The 26,718-nt window shown below is 43.1% G+C and overlaps 2 protein-coding genes across 2 annotated transcripts in view; one reads left to right on the top strand and one right to left on the bottom strand.

The window, feature by feature from the left end:
• PGS1 (phosphatidylglycerophosphate synthase 1) lies at positions 1 to 17,480 on the top strand (the record flags this gene model as incomplete). The annotated part of the gene is made up of 9 exons (XM_085318222.1): positions 1 to 50; positions 4,612 to 4,801; positions 5,813 to 5,890; positions 6,992 to 7,091; positions 7,854 to 8,043; positions 8,332 to 8,510; positions 9,487 to 10,020; positions 14,444 to 14,592; positions 17,203 to 17,480. Coding segments are annotated over 9 exons (1,590 nt in total), but the record flags the coding sequence as incomplete, so codon positions are not given.
• A 1,418-nt stretch (positions 17,481 to 18,898) lies between these two features.
• DNAH17 (dynein axonemal heavy chain 17) overlaps positions 18,899 to 26,718 on the bottom strand; it is a 36,646-nt gene continuing 28,826 nt past the window's right edge. Inside the window, exons 68-78 of the mRNA XM_085318220.1 lie at positions 26,429 to 26,622; positions 26,163 to 26,311; positions 25,861 to 25,988; positions 25,014 to 25,241; positions 24,351 to 24,542; positions 23,411 to 23,590; positions 22,818 to 23,000; positions 21,506 to 21,688; positions 21,103 to 21,246; positions 20,312 to 20,537; positions 18,899 to 19,179 (exon numbers count right to left, since the gene is read on the bottom strand). Coding sequence (XP_085174346.1) covers positions 18,932 to 19,179; positions 20,312 to 20,537; positions 21,103 to 21,246; positions 21,506 to 21,688; positions 22,818 to 23,000; positions 23,411 to 23,590; positions 24,351 to 24,542; positions 25,014 to 25,241; positions 25,861 to 25,988; positions 26,163 to 26,311; positions 26,429 to 26,622 — 2,055 coding nt within the window. The 3' untranslated portion in view covers positions 18,899 to 18,931. The remainder of the gene's footprint in view (positions 19,180 to 20,311; positions 20,538 to 21,102; positions 21,247 to 21,505; positions 21,689 to 22,817; positions 23,001 to 23,410; positions 23,591 to 24,350; positions 24,543 to 25,013; positions 25,242 to 25,860; positions 25,989 to 26,162; positions 26,312 to 26,428; positions 26,623 to 26,718) is intronic.

The following is a 26,718-nucleotide window of genomic DNA, read 5'->3' as shown; positions in this document are numbered from 1 at the left end:
GGCCGCCTCTCGGACCGCCTGTCCCGCGGCCGCGACCGCCGCTCGCGCAGGTAAGGGCCGCGCGGGGGCGGCTCCGCGGCTCCTCCGGCGCCTGCGCCCGCCTCTTCTTTCCTGCTTGTTAAAGCGTCTCGGAGACGTGGGAAGGGGCCCTCGGCCCGTTTGCAGCCGGGCGGTTCCGCAGGTGCTGGTCCCCTCGCCTCCTTCCGCGGCGGGTGAGGGGACTGTCGCGGTCCTTAGCTCAGGCCAGACGTGGGTTTTAGCTGCCCGCTCGGCCCTCGGGCAAGGGGGTGTCCTTTTCTTCTTGCTTTTGCTTTATTTTATTCCTGTTGTCTTTCACATACTAAACTATATTAATTATTTTGTAAGGTGAACTTCCCGCCTCAGTTAGCACGTGTAACGATCAGTCTCTGGCCAGGACTGACCAGGGTTTCCATGTTCTGCCTGACCTGTTGGGATTGTGGGTTGTCCGTGAAAGATGAGATCCCGCTGCTCTCCATCAAAGAACAAATGAGAACAGGCTTTGGTCTGTGCCTGTGCTATGGCTGGATCTTACTCAAGACAGATGAATGAAGAGGAGGGCCACACTTTTCAGGAGCAGTCGCAGTCGCACTGGAGTTGCTAAGCTATCAAGCTGCATGCAGAGGGTGTGTTTCACTATCATTTTAAATGAACGTGAGTGGGCTGCCCTGGGAAGGAACAGTCCTCCGTTCTCCTTCCTGCACCTTGTTCCCGGCATCTCCTTTGGACAGCTGTGCAGTAATCAGAATCCAGAAACTGACTTGTCTGAAAACTGTCCAAACTCGCCTTTTCCTCCCACCCTCTTCTTCTAGGGCGTGTGGGGGGAGCGATCCCCAGGGAAGGGGAGGGAGCAGTTAGCTTGGGGGAGGTAGATTTGCCCTTTTTGGTACCATACTGGTTTTATGCTATGTTAGAGGGAATGTACAGCCGCAACCTCAGACTGTGGTTCCTCTAGTCAGTCTTTCCACAACCGCTCTTCCTTAAGCAGCATCTCCCCTCTACTTATTTTTGCTACTGCTCTGTTCCTTCAGTTTTGCTGATGCAACTGCTTTTCAGGGGCTGCAGTCAGGAATACAATCCATGCAAAAAACAAACCATTAAAAATGGGGGGGGGTCACATATATCTGTAGAAGCATGTGTTGGAATCAGAAGAGATTAAACAAAATGCTTTGAAGAAGTTGAAATAGAAAAAGGTCTTCCAGTCTTTGGGCGTCACTGATGTTTGTATTCTTCTTAATAAGAGAGCACTGGAGGGGTTCTATGTTTTGTTTTAGATAGTGCAGTGGCTAATACAAGCATCTACATGAGTTGATTTTAGTTTTGTAATGGTGGCATACGTAATATTCTGSCATGTCTTTACTGTCCTTTTTCCTGTGGATAGCTGATGTGCCATGGTCTTGCTAGCTGTTCTATGGTTTTTTGTTACCTAGTGTTCTGCTATATATTCTTGGTACTTCAAGAAAGTTGTCTTCAAACTTCTGTGTTGGTTCATTGCTGTTCTTTGCCAAAGATGAATTACTAGACTGAGCCCTGGAAAGAATAAACTGAATTCAAAGACAAGCAGTTTGTAGATCCCCCTGTGTGGTGACCAATGTGTGGGTGAAAGGACAGAGCTGGATGCTGCAGTTTCACTTCACCTCTCTTGCTGCAGATGAGGTTTTACGGTGAAGTGGAGTGTTTCAGCTCCCTCATGAGTGTGTGTACCAAACCCACAATTCTTAAAAATAGAACAACAACAGAAAAAATCCCCTATTTATATTTAGGCTCAGATTTTTATGCAGAAAAGATTTGAGGTGGTTCCTCTTGGTTCTGTTTTCTCTTTCAGGTTAACTCAGTGATGTGGAATATGTGGGAAGGGTTTCCCCTGCACTGCCACTTTCTGGTTCTCTGAAAGCTGGTTTGCTGAAGTGTGGAATTTTGATAATTTCTTCATAATGTTACTTGGTTTCCGATTACTGCAGAATATGCATTATACCTAGGTAATCACTTAAGCTGTTTTCAGTCACCTGTGGGTAGAAGTTGCTACTTCAGAAGACTCTCACTGTGCCGTCTTTACTGTTGGCTAGTGCAAAATGTTGATATATTTGAAAATTATAAAATTATGAGGCATTCCATGCTTAGTAAGTTTTAAAATYTCAGTATTGGATTAAAAGATGAAAGAGCATAGCTATACTGTAAATCTTGGAGGCAGTAAAAAATCCAGAAGGTGTTACTAGTGCCCAATAATACCAGCATTGTTTGGTTAGAGTTCATATTCTATGCGTGTAACACAGATCAAGTTTGCTCCTTCGGCAGCACTGGGAAAGGGCTCCCTGAGGAGTGTGTCGATCCATAAACCTAACGTTAAGTCATGTAGAGTGAGGATGCAGTTTAACGTACTGCTTTCATACTCTTCACCAGAAAAGGGCTTCTTGGAATCTTAAAAATGTTTTTGGAAAGTGGATTCTAGGCCACTGTATTGGCTTCCAGAAATATAATCAACCAGRTTTGACCAGTGGACTAATAAGGAAAATATTTATCCTCTCGTTTAATTATTGTCACATAATGCATAAAACTTGCTATCCTTATCTTGGTGAGAATAATTCCAGAGAACGTAGTTTATAATCTGGCTTTGTTATAGTCCTGGCTTTGTAATTGCACTGAAAGCCATGTAGTTTTTTTAAAGAAGATGTTTTTAATGACAGTCTGAATTCATGTAGCTCAGTCTTCATTGTTCTTTGTCTGCTGTGCTTACTTGAATGATAATAACCATTTTATGTAATGATGGGTCTCTGCTCCCAATATGTGACTTGTGTCTTAAGACAGAAATTCAGCAAAGAAGTGTGAAGGTCTTGCTTGGTTCTGACAAGACGCATGTGAATGAGGTCAAAAAAAATATTTCTTTTAGGTGACTGTTTTGAAAAAATGCTTAGAGAAGTACATTTATTTAATTTATTTTAGTGTCATTGATGGAATATTTCCCTTGTTTTTAACAACCTGTATTTGTAAGCTACATAGCTTTTGGTCGTCAAGTTAGAGCCTAGTCCACATGATCTGTTGAAAAACCCCATCCTAGGAATTCTTGCACAAACTGACTCAGTTTTTTTGTTGCGATGAATAGGCCGTGACAAACTAGTGGATTTTCCAGGAAATGCAACTGCAAACTGTCTGGCTTCTGCGTAAGGGTATTCAGAAACCTTGTGAAGATCCAATGTTTTATCATGAAGCAAATGAGTGAAATCATCTTCCTGGAATCTGTGGTCATTTGGGCTTTGGATTGTGGTAAAACTTAAAGTTCCTCATAACAAATTCTGGTAAAGGTCATAATCAAGTTTCTTCTCGGTATGTAGTCATGGCAGAATACATCAGTATGGATCACAACATGGTTGTTTTTTGGCCTGCGGGACCTGGCATTCCTCAGGGATGAGACCAGCTACCTAGGTTCTGTCTTGATAGAAGTTCAACTCCTGTGAGTAGGATTTGCCGACTAGAATGTTTTTTTCCCTCAGGTTTGGGAATATAGTTTAGTCACTTGCTCTTTGATTCCTGGACCTCATGGGACTTGCTGCTGCTAATTGTTCTGAAATGTGGTTTTGTCATGTGAATAAACTTCTGCCAATGGTTATTGCATGACTTGATGGTTTTGCATGCATGCTAAGCTTCCGGAGAAGAAAGGATGCCATTTGCTTCTTGTCTTCCCCCTAAGCATGACTCTTAGCAGTAAGTTGCTTTCTTCTCTAAATGACTTCAAAGCAGTTACATTTGTTCTGAAATTTCCTTTTAAAGAATGAGCTTCCGGCTGTTACACTTACTTAGTAGTTTGTGAGAGAAATCTTGACTTTCTTTTAGTACTTGTGCAGAAATGAGAATGGCATAGGCGTAGAGCAGTATCTGATATTTCTCAGTCTTGACTCTTGACTCTTATACCTGTTGAAATGTACTTTATCCTGTGGTATAATGACTTAATTGCTTTTGCAAGGACTTGGATTCAGGCACTTTTTACATTCTAGATTTTTGTCTGGATAAGTTTTAAAGGTTGTGTTTTTTGTTGTTGTTTCATTAATGCACTTTTGGAGTTTTTAAATATCTTTACTTGAAATACAAATAACTATCTTTTAGCCCAGCTGGAGGCTAAATTAGAAATGAAAGTGGCTGTTGGCCATGGCAAAGCTGGTGCACGTGCAATAAAGACAGAATTAGGAAGCAGTCGGTCACAGGAATAGCTGATACAACAGCAACATCATCAAACATCTGATCTGTGGTTGTTTGGAAGAGTTAACATTCTCTGTTTCTTCAACTTCTAGTTTGTTTCCTCTCCTGTTTTCCGGTTCTGTTGAAAGAATCATCTGTGCCACTTCTCCCTCCTCCCTACCCCCAACCTATAGGGAAAGGAGCTACTGATGTAAGATTGGTTCTCCTACCTTTTGTTTGTAGTTTGCTCTTTCTAGGTTTGACTTTGGAGATTCTGCAGGGATTATTGAAAGAAAAGGCATTCTTGCCGTTGCAGATCCTTTCACTGCATCAGCCCTAGTTGGAGCTGTTTTCTTATGTACTCGGAGTTTGTGGGAAGCTAAGACTTCATCACATACCATTCCTCAATCTTTCTTTTCACAGATCATCATGGCTGCTTCTAGCCCCATTGCTCACCCCTCCTGTTCCTGTGATCACAGCCCCCCCTTGTTCCCTTTGTCCAGAAGGAGCACACAGGTTCCAGTGGATCAGGAATCTGGTTCCAGAATTTGGGATCTCCAGCTCTCATGTGAAGGTTCTTTCATCCCCAGCTGAATTCTACGAACTCTTGAGGGTGAGTTGTGTGTTTCCAGCATTAATGCTTTCTAGAGGTTGGTGATTGCAGTGGCTATGAGGAATCATAGACGAGTTGGTAGGAACGGACACCTGGAGGTCACTAGTCCAACCTTTTGCTTCAAGCAGGTTTGTTGTCAGCAACAGATGATGTCATCCAGGCTTTGCCTAGCTGAGTCTTGAAAACATCTAAGAATGGGTATTCTACCTCTCTGGGCAACCTGTTCCAGTGCTGTACCACCTTATTAGTTTAAAAATTCTTTTTGATGTCCAACCAGAATTTTCCAAAGCACAGTTTGTGGCTGCTGCTCAGCTGTAACGACCAAGAAGAGTTTGGCTCTGTCGTCTCTGTAACTACTCTTTCAGTAGTGGTAGGCTGCTATCAGATCACTTCTCAGCAGCCTGTGTGATAGACTAACCAAACACAGCTCCCTCAGCCTGTCCATACGGTCTTCTAGATTGTTACTTCTAGAATTCTGTAATATTGCATCTCTTAGGTATGTAGCAGGAGAGAGGTGTGAATTTTTGTTTAGCTCAGTTGCTTGAATCTTTACATGATATATATTTGAAGTAAGTTGAAGTACTTCTGAAATATCTTAGATTGCTACAGTAAGCTGATAGAGAACAAGACTTGGATGGGCCATGAGGGCAGCAGGAGTTAATACTAGCTACCACTCTCTCTGGCATCTGTGCTGAGCAAAGGCGAAAAGAGGAGAGAATTCTGTTAATGAAGGTCTCCTTTTACCTGCAGACAGAATAAGGGAAGAAGCAAATGTCTGTATCTGACASCTCCTTTGGTCTTCCCTCTGAATGGGTCTGTATGAGTCCTGGGTGCACAGAAGCATAAATCTCTTGTCTTGTACTCTTATGAACCAAATAAGGCTCAAGGCAAGGGAGATAGTGTTCTGATTTGGCTGAAGCGATTCTCTTGAGGGGAACCTGCAAGGTTTTCTAGCTTCTAGTGGTTGCAGAGACCAAGGCTGAACCTGAATTTACTTTCTGCTGCTTTCAGATGCAGATAAAAACAGCAAAACAGCGAGTGGTGATGGCCTCACTATACCTGGGAACAGGGCTTCTTGAACAGGAGCTGGTAAGTGTAGAAGGGGTTTGGGAGGGGAAGAAAGTGAATACAGAAAATACCTACCTTTGCAAAAAACATTCTGTTCATGCAGGTACAAGAGGTGAATGTGAGGTGCAATTTGTGAGCTTGTAATGTCGTTAACACTTTCATATATGGATTCACTTGATTTGATTTTTTTCTCTCCTTGGGRGTTATTTTCATGGTTCCTGGCTGCATTCGTGCACTTGTACTTGGGGCTTGGCGTGAAGTAGGGGGAGGAATTTGAAAGGGAGGCATACAGAATTTTAATTATAAGCTTAGTACGAAACTGTGGAACTACTAAAAAAATTGCACAGGATAGTGAACCTGGATCCTCCAGACTGTTAGAAGTTGCTGACATAGTATTCAAAGAGTTTTTGCAGAACTGTGAGAACACTGATAATTTTATTTTATCTTGGAATTTTTCTTGAACGTGATTAAAGTTGTAGTATGCAGTGATGTTTGTCCTGCAAATACTGTATACAGATGCAATACTAGCTCTTTGCATTTAGGACAGAGGTCAGTTTTGCTTCGTATTGTTTACCTTTTTTGTTTCCTGTCTTTCCCTCTAGAAACAAAAGCATAAGTCTGACCTTGGCTAAATTCTTACGTTAGAATGCAAATTCCACAGCAGGGTAAAGGTGGACAGAATTCTGCATAATATTTTGTGCCTAGCTTTCCCTGAGCACGTATACAAGATTTAAATTTGCATATCACAAACAGTTTTACATTTAAGGAATAAAACTACCTGTGCATCATTTGTGAACTCTTCTCAAGGTTTTTGTTTGGTAATGGAATTGCGTGATTTTGGGATGAGCTGGGATTTTTTTCTACTAAAATTATTTTCTATTCAGACGCTTGAAGATTGCTATGTGCATGTATAAAATTAATGCCCTTTTATACGTTGCTTTAAACTGGTAGAATAGGATACCAGTCCGAAAGATGCAAAGCCTAAACTAGCACCTTTTGGTATAACTAAGAAAGATTTATACTGGGATATGGAAACTTTCATGGCCACTGGCCTCCTGCTTCTGAACACTCTCTAAGACTTGATTTGCTTTTTCTGTAATGAGTGGTACAATCTCTTTGCAGGTGGATTGCTTAGAGGAAGCACTGGAAAAATCACTGCAAGCAAAAGGATCTTCTGACCTCAGAGTTTCCATTCTTCTTGACTTCACCAGAGGGTCTCGAGGTAGATACTATGAGTATTTTTGCTTACTTCAAAGGCTTATTTTGATGGTCAGGCTGGATATATTGCTTTTTCAGAGAGAGGCCATCTTGTCTGATTAGACCTGCAGRTTTAAATCACATTCATTTCAAAACGTATCCCTTTTAATTCCAGTGATTACATATTCCCCACCAAAATCTCCAAGCTGAGCATCGTTTCTTCAGAAAATAGGTGATTGGAGCCAGAAGATCCAACCCAACTCTGGGGGCCAACTCTGCTGTTTCACTTGGGCTTTCTTGCTTGCTTAGTTCTCTTGCCAGTGCGTTTGTCCTTATTGATCATGCACTTTTACTTTTTTAAGCAAAGTGGGAACTGGTAGAGGTAGCAGTACACTTAACCTGAAACTTTTGTGGTGACTCTTTGGAGCATATGTTACTAGTACTGTGTGTGACCTGCTTAAGAAGCTTGTATGGTGTCAGTCCTGCCTAGTAATCATTTCCAAAGCTCATTCATTCATCAATGAACTTGGGGTTCTGGATGTAGATTTTAATAGTGACGTAAGAGCAAATGAAAGCAACTTTTTTCTTAAAAAAAAAAAAAAAAAAACCCAAACACACACAATCTACCCCTTCCAATACTGCCAGAAGTCTACAAGCCTTAAGTACCAGCAAATGAAGCAGGAGGTGTTTCTGAAACCAGCGTCTAGCTGAGGAGCTATTTTTCCATGTCATAACGTATCCTGTGTCCAGTGTGATTCTATGTATTAAACCCTGCTCTGTCTCCCAGGCAGGAAGAATTCTCGAACAATGCTAATTCCATTACTGCAGCGATTCCCCAAGCAAGTCCGTGTATCCCTCTTCCACACTCCAAACTTGCGTGGACTACTCAGGCTTCTGATTCCAGAACGTTTTAATGAGACTATTGGGCTTCAGCACATCAAGGTCTATCTGTTTGATGATAATGTGATCCTAAGTGGGTAAGTCTTGCCTATTTAGGCTTTTCTGTGATTCATTTAGCTGAGATTTTGATGCAAGATATGTGTGCCACTGATGTTGTCTGGTCTTCATTGTTTGCATCTGGTCTTACCATAGCGATCCTATCGGTGATTCTGGTAAGTGTTCTGGTGTCCGTATTCAAAAGGAAATGGCCAGTTTGTACTTCGGCCTTGTGTGAGGAATGATACCTGTAAAATAGGTTGGGGCTCTCAGGATCATATGCCTGTGCTCTGTTCTGGAACTCAACTCTTTTTTTTTCTCTCTCCTAGTGCAAACCTGAGTGATTTGTACTTCACCAATCGTCAGGATCGCTATGTTCTCCTGCAGGACTCTCCTGAGATTGCAGACTTCTTCACAGAACTAGTGGATGCTATCGGAGATGTGTCTCTGCAATTACAGGAGGATGATACAGTTCAGATGATGGAGGGGATGGTGCATCCATACCAAGGTGGGAGGGAGTCTCCTTATCTGGTCAGATGATACAATCCAGAGGAGTAGGGAAATAACAGCAGAGGTGTTCTTAAGGATAACATGAACTCCCTCCATTTTAAACTGCTGAAGTGCTTGATGGTTGTTTACTGACTGTGGTGAGACTCATTTCTGTGCAATCCACTATTAAAAACAAGTTTACTTGAGTTTTAACACTGAGTCTGTCCAGAGTCTTCCTAGCACAGTGGCTGGCACCAGCTAATCTGGTGGAAAAYGCAAAGTGTAGAAGTTCCTCCAAAACCATCTCATTGCTGCTTATTATTTCTGTTACTTATAACATTAAATGAGAAGTTACATACCTTGCAAGGTTCTTATTTATTTTTCAGTTATTGAGGTCTATAATTCTAGATGTTCTATGTGTACCTGTTCTGAAAGTTTTATGAATWTACTGCTATTTTTGGTAATTATTATTTTGTAGTTGAGTCTGTTCTGGGAATTCAAATGAATATTGAATTAGGACGACTGAGCACGGGTGTTGAAGTGGGCAGAGAAGGGGATCTATCTGTCAACTTGATTGCATCATAATAGGTTTTTGTCGTGGCCTTGTGCACTGCTGTGTGATGTAAGCTTACACTGAGGGCAGTAGTTTATTTTGTGCCTTCCAGTTCATTCTTGAAATATGGAGTGTGGAGTTTTCAAGAGTTGCTGTTTCACCTTGGTCTGGGTCTTTCTGTTTTTCAGTGGATTTTTGAAGCTGCTACTAGTCAAGTTTCTTACTCCTCTCAGGGTTGAATGATGTTCCTCRGTCATATAGCTGTGTTTACTTTTGAAATGTGAGCTTTTGAGATTTAGGAAAGAAAGCGGTGTGATCTTTGTACTAGCTCCTTTTATTCTGGTATCGGTGTCCTGTTAATGTGTTTTTCTGCTATGTGATAGGTGATGCTTACCTCTGTACCTTTAGGTTTTAAAAGCAATCTCCTGTGATTCTCCTGYAGGAGACAAGATGGCTTACTGTGAGATAGCAAATCAGAGAGTCATGGAAGTGATCAACTCTGCCAGGACGCGTCAAGAACTTCTCCATGCAAACACTTTCCACAGTAGCCAGGAAGACAGCCACTTGTTATCCCAGCAAGACTCTGAAGCATCTGGGGATTTAAAACCAGAACCTGATACCTGGATTTATCCTTTAATCCAAATGAAACCCTTTGGGATTCAAATAGATGAGATGGTCACAGAGACACTGCTGACAGAGGCTGAACGGGGTGCCAGGATATATCTTACCACTGGCTACTTCAACCTGACACACACATATGTGGACCTCATTCTAGGCACTAGGGCTGAGTATCGGATTCTTCTGGCCTCACCAGAGGTGAATGGTTTTTTTGGTGCCAAAGGGGTGGCAGGTGCCATTCCTGCTGCATATGTTTACATTGAACATCAATTTTACAGTGAGGTCTGCTGCCTTCACCAGCAGGAGAGAGTTCAGCTGCAGGAGTACTCCAGGACTGGATGGACTTTCCATGCTAAAGGTAAGATGGCCATTTCCCAAGAGAACTTGTTTGGAAAGCATTTGAGGTTTACATGTATTTGGGTTGTGAAACTAGTGAAGGGAATGCTGGGTGCTGAGTCTAGATTTAACCTCCAAAATATTCACCCAAGATTCAAAGCACGTTGCCCGCATAAATTTGGAAGATTTGTATCACTTGGGACAACCATGCAAAGTGATCTCTTGGCTCTGGGTTCCTGATTCAAATATAATCCCAGGGATTATACGAGGCTGGTCCCTATGGTGACAGTAGGACACTGTCAGCAAAGTTCTGAAATACATCAGTTTGGAAAGCATCTGAGCAAAGGGTGAGCTCCCTTCTAGCTTGAGATGGCCTCATCTTGTGCTGTATTATTCAAGGTATTTTAACCAAATTGCTTTATCCCTCTCCTTAATGCTGGGAAAAGGAAGATGCCTCTTGATGTGAAAGAAAAAGAGGCATGTGGTTGGACTGATGACAGCAATAGCAGTTGTGATTCAGTTTATCAGTTTCCTATATTCCTCTTACTAGTTTACTCAACAAGAAGTGGCAAATATCTAAGAATATGAAAGAGACCCTAGTGCAGGATCAGCAACAGAAGCCAGAACCTGAGTGTGGTAACTAGTATTGACACCCCAGTGGTCCTGGACACCTGGTTYGCCTGGCAGTAGGCCTTTGTGTGGATGGTCTAGGTGTTACGGGATTTATAACAGCTTCTGTTTGCAGTATTCAGGAAAGGTCAGCATARTGAATAAATGCACTAATGTGCCTTTTGAGAGATGGAGACAGCTGGAGGGGAAACTGTCTTCTGTAGAGGACCCCAGAGGCTTTCTTGCTTGACTTCCACAAATTCAGCACTGCCTTGACCTAGACATGGGTCTGCTCCCCTAACTGGTTGTTTGCTTGTTACAGCTCTCCTTTTTCCTTCCAGATAACTCAACCTTTGCTCTTCCTGCTTTATAACCTACTTTACTATATATATAGTAAATATTTGATTACTTGATCATTGGCTTTAATAATGGGAGTAGTTTAGGATGCCAACTTAAAAAAAAAAAAAGAGATAAATAATTAAGTCTGACGCATGTGAGGTTGAGCTCACATCTTTATAAATATTTAGATTCTTACAGTCCCCACCACAACAGTGGAGCACCTCACAGAATGTGAGCGTGAGCTGAGCAGATGCTTCTTTGCTATGTTCCACAGCATCTTCTGTTACTCTGGACTGCTGAAAGCAGTCCAATCCACTGTGTAACTTCCTGTGATGGCTCACTGGTCCCCTAGGACAATGTGTCAACTCTGTTGCTGTATGCTGTACCCCATCTGGCATTAATTAACATGCATATTTCTACAACTGACTTTGGCAATGTACTGAGGGACATTTTTGTTGTTTGCAGCATGTGTTTGATTAGAATAGTGGAAGGATGCACCCCCTAAGCCAACATAGGCCTATTTCAGAGGCCATGGACTGTGGTTCTTCTAAGTTTGTTTGTTTAAGGATATTAGCTGTTAATGATTGTAGGAATGCCTCTATTTACCCTGCTTCCTGCAGGATTGTTCAGAAGAAGGTTCAGAGGTGATAGAGAAAGCTGCTGAGCAGGCCTTCCCTTGACTAAATAAAATAAGTGTTACTAGTTTGCCTACACACTGTAACTACGAACTTTTCTAACCAGTGCTGTACCTCTACTGCAGTGATGTTGGTAACTCTAATGCAGTAAAATCCTTATCTTAGTGTAGAGGTACCTTTAAGGAGGAGCCTGCCTGGCTGGGAAGTGGTATGTGATTTGTGTTCCAGGAAGTACAGGCTCAAGTGTTCTGTGGTTTGCAGGTTCCTTCTCTTGCTGAGCACTGCTGACTCTGAGTGGGAATTTGTGGTTTGGCATGTATTGAGCTAGGAAAGCATGGGTTCCTTTTCCAAGGTACCTAAGCTCACCTGGTAATCAGTCCCTTTTGAGCAGGCTGTACCTTCTGATAGAAAGGCTTTAGGCTCTGCCTACTATGGGGTGATCTCTTTTAGAGGAATACGAGACTGTCCAGGAGTTCAGCAGTTCCAGTGCTTGGTGGGAGGGACAGATTATTAGATGTTCACTATCCTGTTTCCATTTCCTCTTTGGAGTGCTGAAGGAATCAACTTGTAGCTCCCTTCTCTGGCATACTCTTCCCTTTGGCAGATGTTTGATTCATCTGACTTCCTTTTACAGAAGTCTTGAGTGTGTGAGAGACAGAACATAGGATAGAAGGGGAAAAAGGAGGAAACCTTGGAGACAGTTGAAGGGTAATTGTACATGAAGTCTGGCTTCTGGAAGAGGATGTGAGATCCTTAGCAGCAAATAGTGTATGTTACTGGTTCCTTCTCAGGCTAAGACAAAAGACACCTTTAGTCTCCTGAAGGATCTGGCTGACTAGTACTAAATGCTATCGTGCTGTGACTGCTGTATCGTAACCCCCTTCAGCTCCTCTTTAAAAACATTTTAGAATCTCATGCACAGCTTCCTACAGAGTATCTTCCTACCAGGGTTGTGACCATCCTTAGCCTTGCTCAGTGCAATGACAGCAGTCCAATTCAGAATGCTGCACAGCCATAGGGTGAGCGTGGATAGGAAATACAGACCTTTGTGAAGAGAGAGACTTTCCTAGGCTTAACATCATGAAGCACATCTGCAGAAGTGCAAATCTACCTGTCTGCTGCTGCGTTTCAAGGTGTGGTGGTTGTGGGTGACATAGGCATATCCTTTAGGATTAGGGACCCTTCCATGCAAGTATCAGGTGACAAAATGCCAGGCAGGTGGCTGTTTGCTCTGAGATAAACCTGCATTATTGCTATTGAATGGTGACTAGGAAACTGCACTTCACCTTTCTGGGAAGGTGAGTCACTGTTTGAGCAAATTCTTCCAGAGGGCCATAAAGCTGAAAGCATAGTAAAGACTTTAGGGGTGCCTCTGGTTGCGCAGAAAGAGAAAGGAAGCATACTCATATTTGTTGCTGCCCTGGCAGAGTTCTGGCCAAACTTTGAGCAGCTGCTGTTGGGTTTGGCCACCAGGCAGGCTGTTGTACTTGGTCACATTTGCTGGTACGGACTGCTGAATCTCTGCAACATTCAGAGGCTTTTTTTGTGGCTCTCGGAGATCCCTGTGTTGGCATTCCTGCCCTTCTGTGGGTGGGGATAAGCCTGTGGAACTGTCTTTCATTTTACTAATTTATGGGCAGTGCCAGTTGTGAGCCAGAAGGTGTAACTGAAAGTGGCCCAGAAGCTGCTGACTCTGTGGTGATGTGGGGGTGGGGAGGAGGTTACAGGAACAAGCGGTGAATCGGCAGCTTCTTACTCAAGGCATTCTTGGAACTGCCTTGGGGTTGAGTTAGGAAACCTGCTTCTATTTTAGAGACTAGGTGGTTTTTATCTGCATTTTCTTTGTTGTAGTCTTTGTGTGACTGGCAGTAGGAATAAGCCATCCGTTAGGGACCTGCCCAGCACTGTTGTAAGTGCTTGTGTCTTGTTAACTATGGAGCAAACTGTTCCTGGTGCAGAGAATGGTCATTGAGGTTCTCCCCAGCTAGAGCTTTGGCTCTCCCATGGCGTCCCTGGCTGTTCTTTTCTACCATGTTACAGTGATGTGCTTGTGAGCAGTAGGATGTTTCCATCACGGGCTTGAAAAACAGTACTGGGTTGTATCACACATGCTCTTGCCTTTGTACTGGCATTTCTGAGACTTCTAAATTGCTTTGGTGAGTGCAGTTGGGAGCCTTGCATCCTATGTGGTGCTACGTTAATGAATAGCAACAGTCTGAATTCATCTTCTGGAGGCTTCACAGGAAGTGAGTGGGTGTAATAATTTGTACTTCTCTTACTAGTATTTCATGTTAATTCACCTGTCAGAGCAGGGAGATGCCTCCTCATATCACTGTTTTATGCGGCCTTGGAAAAGGGATTAGTCACCATGCAACTATATTGCTTCCAGTTCTGGAAGTGACTGATGTGGTGCTCTGTTGCTTGGTGTAGATTTTCCCTGACTTACTGCAGAGTACCCCAAAACCGTCTTATTTGTGTTTCTGAGATGTCTTGGTGCAAAATGACCTCTGACTTCACGATGATGATGACTCACTGAATTATTTTGGGGGACCTTTGTGTAGTATACTTGCTTAAAGTGTCTCCTAGGGCGGTGATGAGCATGCTACCACCACCCTGTTAAGAGCACAGAAGTTTGGACAATGCAAACTGTGCAAGTGTACCCTAGGGTTCATACTGCAAGGCATGCCAGACTGTTCAYGAGGAAGTGTGTTGCTCACAGCTTGCTTTGTGTCATGACTGTTTACAGTTACTGTAAATCTAACACGTTTAATTCATTTCTGCTAACTAAAAGCAATTGTTTGAGGCTACCCCAGTCATTTCCTTTGTCTCCACATATTCTTTCTTCTTCCATTTTTCCTGCAGGCCTCTGGCTATACCTGGCAGGAAGCAATCTTCCCTGCCTAACTCTGATTGGCTCTCCGAACTTTGGGTATCGATCTGTTCATCGTGACCTGGAAGCTCAGATTGCAATAGTGACAGAAAATAAAGATTTGCAGCAACAACTCCATCAGGTAAGTGGCTGATAAGATGGGGATAATGTGGATGTTGTGCTTGGTCACATAAGGAATGGTGATGATGCAGCTGCAATAAAAACCTACAGCTACAATAATTCAAAACCTTCTTGAGCATAGGAAGTCTCAAGGAGCTGTCAGTTAAGTGACTATTGATGAGCTGCCTGCTGCAAGTGCCTGTTTCTGGGAAATGGAGGCCATAACGGGAAAGAACATGTGTCCCCAGTGAACTCAAGTCTTGGGAGTACTCAGTCATTGGATGCTGAAAGAGACACAGCATTCAGAAAAGATCTGCTGACTGTCCTCTGGTTTACTGATCACATAGCACATTCTTAGCCTTATCACCAGTATTTGGGCATTGCGAAGGTAGCACCAAGTTCTGGGATAATGAGATTAGGCATTTTGAATTGCTGATCTTAAACTTCTGGATCACTTTGCATCTCATGTGTTTGAGAAATCCTTTGTAGGAACATAGGTGCTAATCAGTTAGCTTTTTGGTGACTTACCTGTATGCTATGGCAGTGAACAAGGGGCAGAAGACCTTAGTGTGGTTCCTACAATAAGAGGATTTCTAGGCTGTAGCTGCTAATCCTGACTACACATATTTTTCAGTGGTTTAATGTTACAGCGTTCCAGTTTATCAGTTTTTATTATTTATTATTTGGACTGTTCAGTACTTTGGCTGCTTCTTTAAATTCTGACTGGTTCTCCAGCAGTCTTAACTCTGAATCTTCTTCTGGAATTGATGTTGTCCCAAGTAATTTCTGATGTAGTACTCTGATACAGAGTAAATTGGTTTCATGCTTATGTCTGTGATTAAGAATCTGAAAAATGTATTGTATTAAACTGAGTCCTGGCATAAGAAGGCTCAGTTGTCTTCAAGATCAATGGGAATTGCCCTATTGCATCAGAGCTCTTCCACTGATGAGTCAGACCATATCTTATCAAAAACAATTCTATTACTGGAAGAGTTGCTTGAATATTTCAATTCATATCTTGCCCCTACTTGTTTCTAATGGAAAAGGAGAATCAATGAAAATATGACAAAGGATTTTTGTCAAACAGTACTGGAGTGATCTAAACAAAAGGACTTTAAACTGTTGCCATTTGCTGGAAGCTGACTTTGAGATTGCCTGTCTGTTTACTATTCTGTGATCTTCATTTAGAAGGCTTATTTTTATGCCAAGGTGATAAAGCCTCTAACAGAGTGGTATGTTTCCTTCTCAATGCAAATTAGAACTCCATTCAGCAGTCTAGCTGAAATGTCATTTTCAGCTATGTGAACAGGTTAAATATTTATTTTTTCCAGTGCTCAATTTACAAACAATCATGACATGTAAGAGTATATTCTGAGTTTTTATTTTTCATTTCTTTTTGGGGCCTTTAAGCTTTTGGCCTGCTTACTAATAACTGAACTTTCAGTTTTTCAGATAATGTGCAAAAGTCACTTCTTCATACTAAACTTATACGGTGCCATGGAATCATTTTGTCTACAAGATTCTGGTTCCTTTTAAAAATGTTCATAAGGTTTGGGAAAAGTTTTCAGTGGTCTGGCTGTCTTTGCTTAACTGAACGAACTGAATATTTTGTTAAAAATCACTGAACTTCAGTCCGGATAACTCTCTGGAAGTGAGACCATCACTGTATCAGATGACTGTGGTGCAGATTCTTCACAGCAGCAGTTGATCATAGCTGTTGAAACATTTTGGATTTCTATAATTAGACTGATTTGACATACAAATATCTTCCTTCTGGTCTTGGTTCACATTTTTGGTGTTCCTTTCTAGTGCTTGGTTCCTGGTTTCCTCTTCCACTCTGAATTTTAAAAGTGCAGACTTATGTTCTATTATTTTTGACAGCTTAACTAAGGAAGAAAAGTTTTAAGAACAGACTTACAGTAGATGGTCTGGTCCTTGTTTGCCTGTCTTACTAGAAACCTGACTAGATTTGCTAAGAAAACCACTTCTACCTTCAATCAAACAGCTGCTTTCACGTGCTATGCGAACATGTATTATCTTTATGATGGTTCATTTCCTACTTCAGCAATAATTGTGTGTATACTGAAGAAGCCTAAGTGTTTCTGGTAATTTAGTTGAAATCATGACTGCATATTCATTTGAAAACAGCACTTGAGCTGTGTCTAGAAAGAGCTGCATAAACCAGTCTCTTGAGATTAAGATAAGGTTTCCTTTGCTGGCAATTACAGCTAGGGATTTAGGATTTTTCCGAATCTGAAGTTTACCTCTGTAATAGCTGTAGGGCAGAAAAAAGTAAGATCTTCCACCTTTGTACTTTGTAGAGTTTAAACTACTGGATTCTTGGGGTTCACTTAGCACAGTGATAGTTATCCAAAGGTGGATTGCAGCAGTAGGCAAGTTTGAAGAACAGATCCTGTACTAACTAATGCCTTGGTGGTTTAGTTGCTCTGTGAGTTGCACTGCATGGAAATGAGACTCTTATGTTCAGAATTGTGGGAGAAATGATGCATCCTTCTGGCAGGAGCCATGGTGAGTTTTATCTCAGAATTGCCTCTTCTTAAAGACCTATATTAGAAAAAAGGTGAATTTAGGTCTTAGGATTTACTGAGATGATATTTCTTACCCTGTATAGGAGCAGGAGCAGCTTTATCTCTGCTCAGGTGTAGTCTCATCATCAACATTTGAACAGCCAAATCGTTACGTGAAACTGTGGGTGAAGCTGGTAACACCTCTGATTAAGAATTTCTTTTGAAAGAAGAAATGCTGCTGATTTGGGTGAGGTTTTTTCTTTTTGTCACTTTGTGGGGGGGAGGGGGCGATTTATATAGAGATGACTGCACTTTTTTAGTGCAGTGCTCTTTTCTGTGATGTGGAAAAAATAAATGATGGAAAAAGATGTTGAAAAGACAAGCATCTCTTCCTTTTTTTTTCTACTGGGGAACCTGTCACTTTAACTTGAATCATTGTTTGAGGTCTATACTGGTCTTAGTCTACACACATTTCTGGAAAGGACAATGAAAGAGAACAAATATAAGGGTATTTCCCATGCATAGGAATAAAACTTCCACTTTTGAAATGTCCCTTTCAAAATGCTATAGAAAGGGTCAGTGTATATTTTATCTTGACTAACTGATAGAAAACACTGAAAGTGTTTAAAATGTTTGCTGTCTTTTACCTGATATGTAATGGGAAGTGAGCATGGTGGACATAACAGGGAAATCTTAACAGCATTTTCTACACAAGAAGGATATGCCTCATATCCTCATATACCTCATAGTGTATTTAGAGAAGTACTTTGCTTTACCTTGTAAACGTCGGTTAATCAGGGCAGTTGTTCTTGCTTTTCTGCTTTGTATAGCATCCTGGATTTGCCTGGCTCTTCAGCTGCCCAGAAGCTGCAGTACCTCTGAACTTCATGGAATCACTCTCAGATTTTGTCTGTGCTGTGCATATCATCCATTCAGTTAGCACCAAAGTGTGTTCTCTTGATGCTAAGCGTTCACACATTGGTTTTATTTACATAAGTATGACCTCCATCTCTGAGGTCATATATCTGACTACTTCATGCTGACATGTGCTATGAGCCTCTCTCACCAGTTACAGAGAGGGCGTTAAGGGACTCTCTGTGCTAATGTGATTTTTCTTTTTATATGCTACTAGCTGAAAGTGGGAAGTCTGAACTATAATGTGTGTCTTGAGCTGTGCAAGCAAGGCATTTGGAGGCTAAGTAAAAATGTGGTAGAGCACAAATTTTGGCTACCTATGAGTTTTTACTGTTGGAGTGTATGTAGTATGTTTTGATCTTTTACTACCAGCAATTGGGATTTCTAGTACTTGAAAAGGCTAAAGGTAAGTGTAGGGCCAGGAGGTAATTAATTCTAAATATTACTACTTTAGAAAGAAGCAAGCAGCTTTACTTGCTTCTGCTTGCGTTTTTGTTTTTTTGTTAGCAGAAGCTACTGCTTTGTGCAGTTGTCTGTTATAGAACTGATTGTTCAAATGTTTTATGGTATGGGAGGATTTTGGAGATTTATGCAAAAGGGAGAGTCATTGGCTTCCATATGGAGGCCAAAGCAGCTCTGATCTCCTTAGTAGTTGGTACTGCTGATTTATATAATACTGGCTTCCTTTAGTGGTCTGGCTCTTAACCAGCACTTTATCATAAACCACCAATTGGAAAACAATATCTGTCATGAGAAACTCCATATACTGTAAGAGTACTCCCCAACTGATCAGCCGTTCCAATGCTGTTCTTATTGATACTTTGCTAAAATAGTTCTGGGACAAAGAAAGTTCACTTAAGTAACACAACTTTAATGACTGTGGAAAACACCAAATGCTTTTACTTGCCAAAAAAAAGCCTAGATTTGTAAGAGCAGAGCAACAGCAGCAAGAATCCACTTAGCTGCCTTTTCTTTTGTCTTCAGGTTAAAGGTCCAGACATAGGTGGGACCTCGCATCCGTGTCTTATAGACAGGACATTCATAGATGTTCTTGGTGTCCATACGGTCCACAGGGATGGCTCTGATGAAGATGACTGGCATCATAGGCGTCAACTCCTTCAACCGAGCATCTGCGATAACACCAGAGGGGATGTCCCATCGAGCACCTGCAATATTATGAAATTGTCAGGGTACCAGCTACCCAATGGCTCTTTTCACTTGGAAAGGGCTGTTTTCAGTAGCTACTAAAGGGTGGGAAGGAGTTGATCTGTAGCAGTACAGTTCAGGGATGAAGTGTATAAGTTAGGTAGCCATGGCTTAGTACTCTTTAGGGCTAACATGCTATCGTCTCACTGTGACTCATGAATGCATTTTGCCTTACTAAGTGTGGGATGTCTAAATAAATTATGATCCCGCTCCTCCTCCACTCCAGATTTGCATGGAAGTTGCATAGCTGAAAGTACAACTTGGCCACAATGGGAACTTCAGTAAGCTATCCTGTGTGGTCTCTGCTATTACTTGCTTTAATTGGACCTTCCTGGTGCTCTATCTCGTTCCTCCTTGGTTTTTTAGCAGTGATTATTTTGGGTTTTAAGTTTCTCGATTTATCTTATTCACACATCAAATAAAGGCATATCTGTTTACTGTTCCACGTAGCCTCAAACAACCCAATCCTTAAGGTTCATATTTTGCAGTCTGAATTTCAAAAAAACAATTTCTAGTTTGTAAAACTCTGTTTCTAAAGTGGATGAGTGCTGCCCTCAGGTGGTGTGTTTGACACTAGTATGGAATAAAGGCAGCTTCTACCTGATGGGGGATCTGAATGGTGTCCATAGTGGAATCTGGGCAGTAACTAGTCTTTGTGCTACACAGTAGCAGTTTAAATGAAGGCTCATCCAAACATCTACAGAGAAGAAATAGACTCTGAGCTGCTGTTGCAATATGCAGTATGTTGTCAGATTCAGACTTCTCAGTTCAATTGTAGCTGGTGTAGTGTTTGGCAAAGAAGAAACTAGGGGAAGGGGAGATACCAAAGCAGACATGTTTTCGCATGAAAACAAACCGATTCAGAAACAGGAGAAAAGCTGAAATCAGTGCTTTGCTAAAGACAAGAAGTAATAAATTAAGAGTCTAATAGTTTGAAAATTGGTCTCACTGCTTGGAGTTTTTGCACATTCTGTATAAATCCCAATTAATAAGTTAGCGGATATTACTGCTTGCTCCATTTGCAAGAAGTTTTAAGGCTGAACTGGACTTTATCTGTTCCTAAAACGTCTCATAAAAGATGCAGCCTTTTACCTTCCATGAATAGTCCATGTACATATGAGCCTTCTCTGGGTGGAGCTGTCATATCCTCAYGGTTTTTCTTGGTCACTTCCACTGAAAGACACATCTTGTCCAGTGGCCATTCATTTTTTCTAGCCATAGACTGCATGATAGCAGTGAGAAAAGACTGAGGATTAAAGAATCCTGCTAGCCACACTGTTGCAGGCAACACAAAGTCCGTTGTCCAGACTTCTAGTTCCTGCAAAATAAAATGGCAAAGCACTTTGGAGGAAAGCATGGTCTTCAGGCAATGGAATGTGGCTTTGAAATATGAAGCGACAAACAGCCCTTCTTTCACTGTGCCTAATATACAAGTTTTGGAAAATCTTCCAGATGGGCAGACTAGTTTGTAATGAGTGTCAGGTTCCACTGCAGCAGTGGAACTTCAACTGTTAATCTGGATTGCTGTACATACTGCTATTTATTTTTCAACAAAGCCACAGTTTAAATACATGGCTTTATTATATGTCTTTTTGCCTGAGACATTTAAAGTTGTGATTAGGTTATCTAATGTTTTCTTGAAATGGTGATTTACTCTAACGGTGAACTGCTCTTTTCAGACTACTGCTTTCATTGTTGAGGTAACAGGCCATTTCAGGTACTTCAACCTGCATAAGCTAAATGTTGAAAAATAAAACAGTTTACTACTACTTACTCTGATGGGGGTGATTTCTAGTCTTCTATGGCATTCACTTGCTCCCTAGCAACTTATACCTCCCCCCCCCCCCAAAAAAAAAAAAAAAAAAAAAAAAAAATTTTCTCACCCTAATCCGGAGCAGCAAGTCTGCATACCAGGCTCCTAAGCCAAGAAGAGATGGGTAGGCAAAATGTGTCCAGGATTCGGGCACGTTGTCATAGAAGAGAGCATTTGCCAGCTCTTCCATATCTGATGTAATTGTTAGCTCTCCCTTTAAAAGAGAAAAGGCTGGATAGTTTTATCTGAAGAAAACAAGACTGATGTTTGAAGTACTCAGTCTCAACTCCACTGTAAAGCACAAGACATGCTATTTGGCTGTACCTAGCCCAGTGGAAGTTGCAGGACAGTGAACAACGGTGACCAAGCAGTTTGTACAACACAGGTTTGAAACTAAAGCAAGACCCATTGGCAAATCATGAGAAATTACGTGGTAAGGAGAGGACCTTTCTAAACAGCTACCTAACATGTACCTTCAGTCCCAAATTTAATTCTTTCAAAGAGCGCCTGATTTCATGGGTTAAGATGTTCATTCTTTCACATTCCTGGAAGGCAACCACGACATACGGTGTCTTATCCACTGCCTTTGCCATGATCTCTGCTATATTGAATGGCTCTGGTAGCTTCTCGATGATCTCATCTAGGACTGACTTCACCTGGATAAAACAACCCAGAAAACTGTTCTTATCTAAGGAACTATACTGTGAGTTAACAGTTAAATTAGTATGATATTTTTTCCTGCCCTGCTTCTTCCTTTCCTACTAATACTCTGTTCTTTTAGTAAGTGCTCTTGGCTCTTAAAAAGCTGTAGCTCTGTTGATAGCTAGGAAGATAGGGACTGAAGCCAAAGAGGATGTGGAATGCAAGTGTAAAATCCAAGGAGTCAGGAGGAAGATTTTTTTTTTTTTTAAAAAAAAACCATCTGTATTTTTAGTAGTTGTCATCACGAATGGAAATTACTAAGCCTGCGCCATCTGGCTGAAGATGCAGCATGTGAGCCACATTTTGCCGCTGGCACATCTCTACCCCCTCTGAGAGTAATCATTTTGAACACTGCTGCTTTTGTAACTGTACTGTGTGTCTAGATCAAGTAAACACAGTGAAAGAGGTTGGGCATCATTTCAGTCCCACTTTAGCTGTATGCTTATAGGTTTCTCTGAGATGCTGGAAGAGAGCAGCTGATGATGGTCTTACGATCTGCATGAGTAGCTGCCTGCCTGGTATCTAGATTGATGTGAGCCCAAGGAAGAGGTCAAGGCAGAGAAAGGGAAAGAAAGAAGCAGGCAAACATCACTATTACCTTCTATACCCTTGCTATAGCCCTCTGGGATAAGGTAGTACTTCTGCCTTTTCAGCAGTGATAGAATAGTGAAATGTTTGCTAGTGTGTAATTATATTAATGAAGACATGATAATAAAATGTAAAGCAGAGACATCAAGTGCAAACATACTTAAATAAAAATTCCTTGACAGGAGTGTCCCGCTCAGCATATACTGTTAACAGCTGAAACTGCAGACATGATGTCTTTCTCATGAGCTGTGAGCTAACAAATTCCCCCCCCTCCCCAGGCTGACAACTTGTATCATTAGGTACCATGCTGGAATTACAACTCTGTACTTTCTACGCTGACAAGAAATCAAGTCAGGTCATAGAAAGACATCAACTCTGTCATATTCTCTTGTCCATTAGGTGTGGATGCATGTCCTGCCCTCCCAACTAGCCATCTCAAGGCTGCTGAAGTGTCATTGTTTACTTTACTTTTTAAGAAGTAGAAACACTGCTTGCCTTTTCCTCTCGGGAGACGCCCGAGCCTCCTCCAGTATCTGATTCTTTGGGTTGCATTTCTAAAACTGTCCGAAAAAGCTTGTCTGAAGTGACAGTCAGGAAGCCAATTTCTGCGTTGGGGTGAAGGCCATACAAGTATGGACTCTCTGGTGGCAAGTTCTCATCAATGTATTCATGGTAACCCTAAGCACAGGACAGATAATGACAGTAATTTAGCAGATACATACGGGAGCTAGTTTTGCTTCTGTCTTGAAAATACTTCGTAGCTTTTCTAGTTACGGTGCTTCATAGCTAGCTAATCTTGTTTATTAAAGGTATTTTTACTTGTGTTACCTCAGTTTTTCCCTTACCACCTGAGCCGCAGGAATTATTTTCCAGTGAGTCTGCATGTTGCCGCTGGACTGGAAAGGTTAAAAAAAAAAAAAAAAAAAAAACACCTTCTTCCTACACTCCCTCTTGGTTTGCATGAGGGAGCACTGACTAGCATATACTAATCCAGAGCAGTGTTTGTCCCATAGGAATTGTAATGCTAATTCCACATCCTCAGATGAGAGACAGAGCGAGACACAGACAGAGAGACAGCCCTTTCTTACCTTGTAATCCAAGTTGGGAGGGATCAGAAACCCAGGAGCTAAGTACGTTTCACCTTCCAGCATCTCTACACGGATGTATTCACTCAGGTAAGTGCGACATAACCGGCGATCCCAGTCGTCTGTGATATGTCCACCATACATAATTTCACCAAAAAGGTACCGGAGATCATCCCATGGTACCTAGCAGGAGACACTCACTGTAAGGCCTTTGTACACTGTGTGGCTCCCTAAAAGCCCCATGCAGCAAGCTCTAGGCAATGTCACATGTTGCCGTAGCACTGTGGGGGCCACGAAACAATTTCTGCCAGGTTTTCCTGCCCAGCGTCCGTCTGGTTCAGGACCTGCTGAAGCRCGGTGACAGAAGCAAGCGGTGTAGCGTGTGCGTGTGTGTATGGGGGGGGCAGGGAAAAGACRAGGCCTTGTCCGTTAAGGTTTCTCTTCTGTTTGCCCACAGATTTCMCTTTGTCCCTGAACAGGCACAGCCATCGTACGTCTGATCCCTTTTCATCCCATCTGTACTCAGGTTGCTGCGGTGCACGTCTGTAAGGCCCTGGGTGAGCAGCACCCTCCCYGGCAGCAGAGCGGCCAGTCCTAGCCACCGCACCTTCCTTCGTGGTGTGGGCTTTGCCTTTCAGGTGAATGGTCATGTTTACACGAGAAGAGCACTGGGGAATGAGTCAGGCCTGAGCCAGGGCAGGCAGCAGGCAATCCTGAGCCTCGTGCTTTCCATGCAGCTCACATAGTACTAAGGACTGCATCTCTTCACATGCTAAAGCTTGCAGTCAGCTCCCTGARGGCACGGAGGGGAAGCATTTTACTGGCAAGGCTACGTTTTCTTAAAAGGAAGAGTGTGCAGTAAACTGATCAATTTTTTTAAAAAAAATGTTGATTGTCATAATGGGGGTCATGCTGACACATGATTGCTAGTAAGTGCCCTTACCTTTGGGTTAGCTTCCAGGTAATTATACAGCACATTAATTGATATGGTCAGGTCACCATTATTGAAGGGGTAAGATCTATTCCATCCCTGTGCTCCAAATTTGCGCCGTTCAGCCACCACCGCATGGAAGTAACAGAGTGCAAACAAGATGCATTTGAACTCAATTTCTCTGCTGCACATCTCCAAAGTGTCCTGTAGTGCAAGAAAACTGAGAGTGGGTTTGCAGGCAAGAGTGAGTGTTGCCTTGTCCATCAGCCTATTAATGAAAATTAACAGGTAATGGCAAAGCAGAACTGAAAGTCATTTATTAAAACAATACATAAAATTCTGTTTTTAAGGAGTTGGTGGTTAATTTCTGTGCTCAGTTGTTCATAGCAAATTAGGAATGTGCACACGTTATAGCTCTGCCCCTAGAGGCTGGTGGTCCAGGGCACCAAGCAGCAGAGTCTTTAGCTTCTGCTCTGCGAGAGACACTAGCAGTGCAGGGGGAGGTCCCCATCCTAGTAACCCTTGGAGGGTTCAGGCGCACCACGACAAACTGGAGTGCTCAGCCTGGCCAGGAGGGTGCAGAGTAGAAGCACTGATACAAAAATGCATGAAAAGAAACAAGTTCTGTAACCCCGCAGGCGCACCACTGGTAAAGGCGAAAGCGGACCGCTTTACCTGCGTAAAGAGGTCCAGCGCTTTGTGCAGGTTGGCGTACATGCCGGTTGGGGGCTCGTTGGTGATTTTAATAGCGTTTTCCAGCAGTCCTTGAGGAATGATGTGTGCTTCTGGGCTGGGGGCGGGCTCAGCACTCATGAAAACCCTGTAATCTGCGTGGCTGCCAGTGCTGTATCGCTCCACCTTTTTATCCAGTGTGCTCAGCCACCTTGCGACCAGATGGATATTCTGCAACAGAACACTTCACTGTATTTCAGGCTTCTAAATTTTAATCTTAGCTCACCATATTCCTCCTTAATTGTTTTTGGTGTGACCTGCTGTGATGGCAGATGTGGCACTATTCTATATTGCTGAGGCTGGYGATGCCACATCAATCATTATTGTTTCGTTACATTGGTATGTGGTATACGGAAAAAAAAATGCTTTTGGTGAGCTAGTCAAATAGAAAGGCTCAAGCGCAATTAAAGCTTACYGTCAAAAAGCTTGGTCAGTCGCCACCTGCCTGGGTTCTTTTGCATTGAGATTAATGGATATTTAGGGCCAGAAATCATCGTGCAGTCWAACCACAAGAACAGCATCAGCCATAGCTTCTGCTTGCATGGAGCCTCCCTCCCTCCGCCTTCCCTTCCTCCCCTGCCCAGGACTCCACGTCTTGATTTAAAGGCAGAGGGACCCCGTGTCCTCGGGGCCGGTCAGTCCCGCCACCCCAGGCCACCGAGCGAGGGCCGGGGAGGGCTGCGGAGCGGCCGCCGCTCGCCGCGGGCCGGGGATGCAGCCTGCGGCCGGCCGGAGAGCGCGGCAGAGCCGCGGGGCCTGGGCGCTGCCGCCACGCAGCAGCTGCCGATACCTGCAGGATGACCCAGTGGCCTCGYGCCGAGGCCACGTCCAGGGCCTCTTCTGCCACGATCTCTTGGCCTTGCCCCAGCGACACATTATGGATTTTCCCGTTGTCGATGGTGAAGTTCAGCTTTCTCCCTGGGAAGCGGAGAGAAAGAGCCGTGGTATAAGCTGCCTTTTTTATTAGTAGTGGCATGAAAAAGGGGGTTTTGCAGCTCCTGATTTTACTAATGAAACAACCAAGCAAGAAGGGTGTTATGACCCGAGACCCAGCGATGCTGGTCTGAGGAACAGGGGGCAGCACCAATTTACCCAGGGCTTCCACGTCCTTCAGCGGGTCAACCCCAGGCGAGAGGATGAAGAATATCGCTGTGGACGGGCTGCTCTCTTCGTACGACTTAGAAAATTCAACGCTTCTCCCTTCCACAAACTTACTTCCCATCTTTTCTTCCACGAAGTTTCTGAGGAAACATAACAGGATACAGGTCAGTTGGGAACGAGCGCCCCGGCTGACGAGGCGGGCAGGAGCCCCGCCGGGGCCGACGGGGCTCGCGTCCCGCGGGCGCCGGGGGCCGCACCGGACGGCGTAGGTCATCCTGTCCGGCCTCATGCACCGCAGCATGCACAGCTTCTGCAGGGACGTCTTGTTCTTCCACTCCTTCGGGAACACTTCCTTCTCGGGCGCCTCGGACTCCACAAACTTCTTCCATCGCTTTGCCGAACCTTCGATGTCGCTGTCCAGGTTCTTGAACTCGTCCATCTCCGAGAGGACCTTGGGAGCCGCAGGGAAGGGCGCAATCACCCAGGCGGCTCCGCCGACCCGCGGGGACCCCCGGGCTGCGGGGGGCGTTTCGGCGGCCCCGCGGCC

Source organism: Rhea americana, unplaced genomic scaffold, assembly GCF_003343005.1.
Source record: "Rhea americana isolate MKP2758 unplaced genomic scaffold, rheAme1 scaffold_527, whole genome shotgun sequence".
Lineage (NCBI taxonomy): Eukaryota > Metazoa > Chordata > Aves > Rheiformes > Rheidae > Rhea > Rhea americana.
Note: the sequence above shows the minus strand (reverse complement) of the source record. Positions and strands in the feature narration are given on the sequence as shown.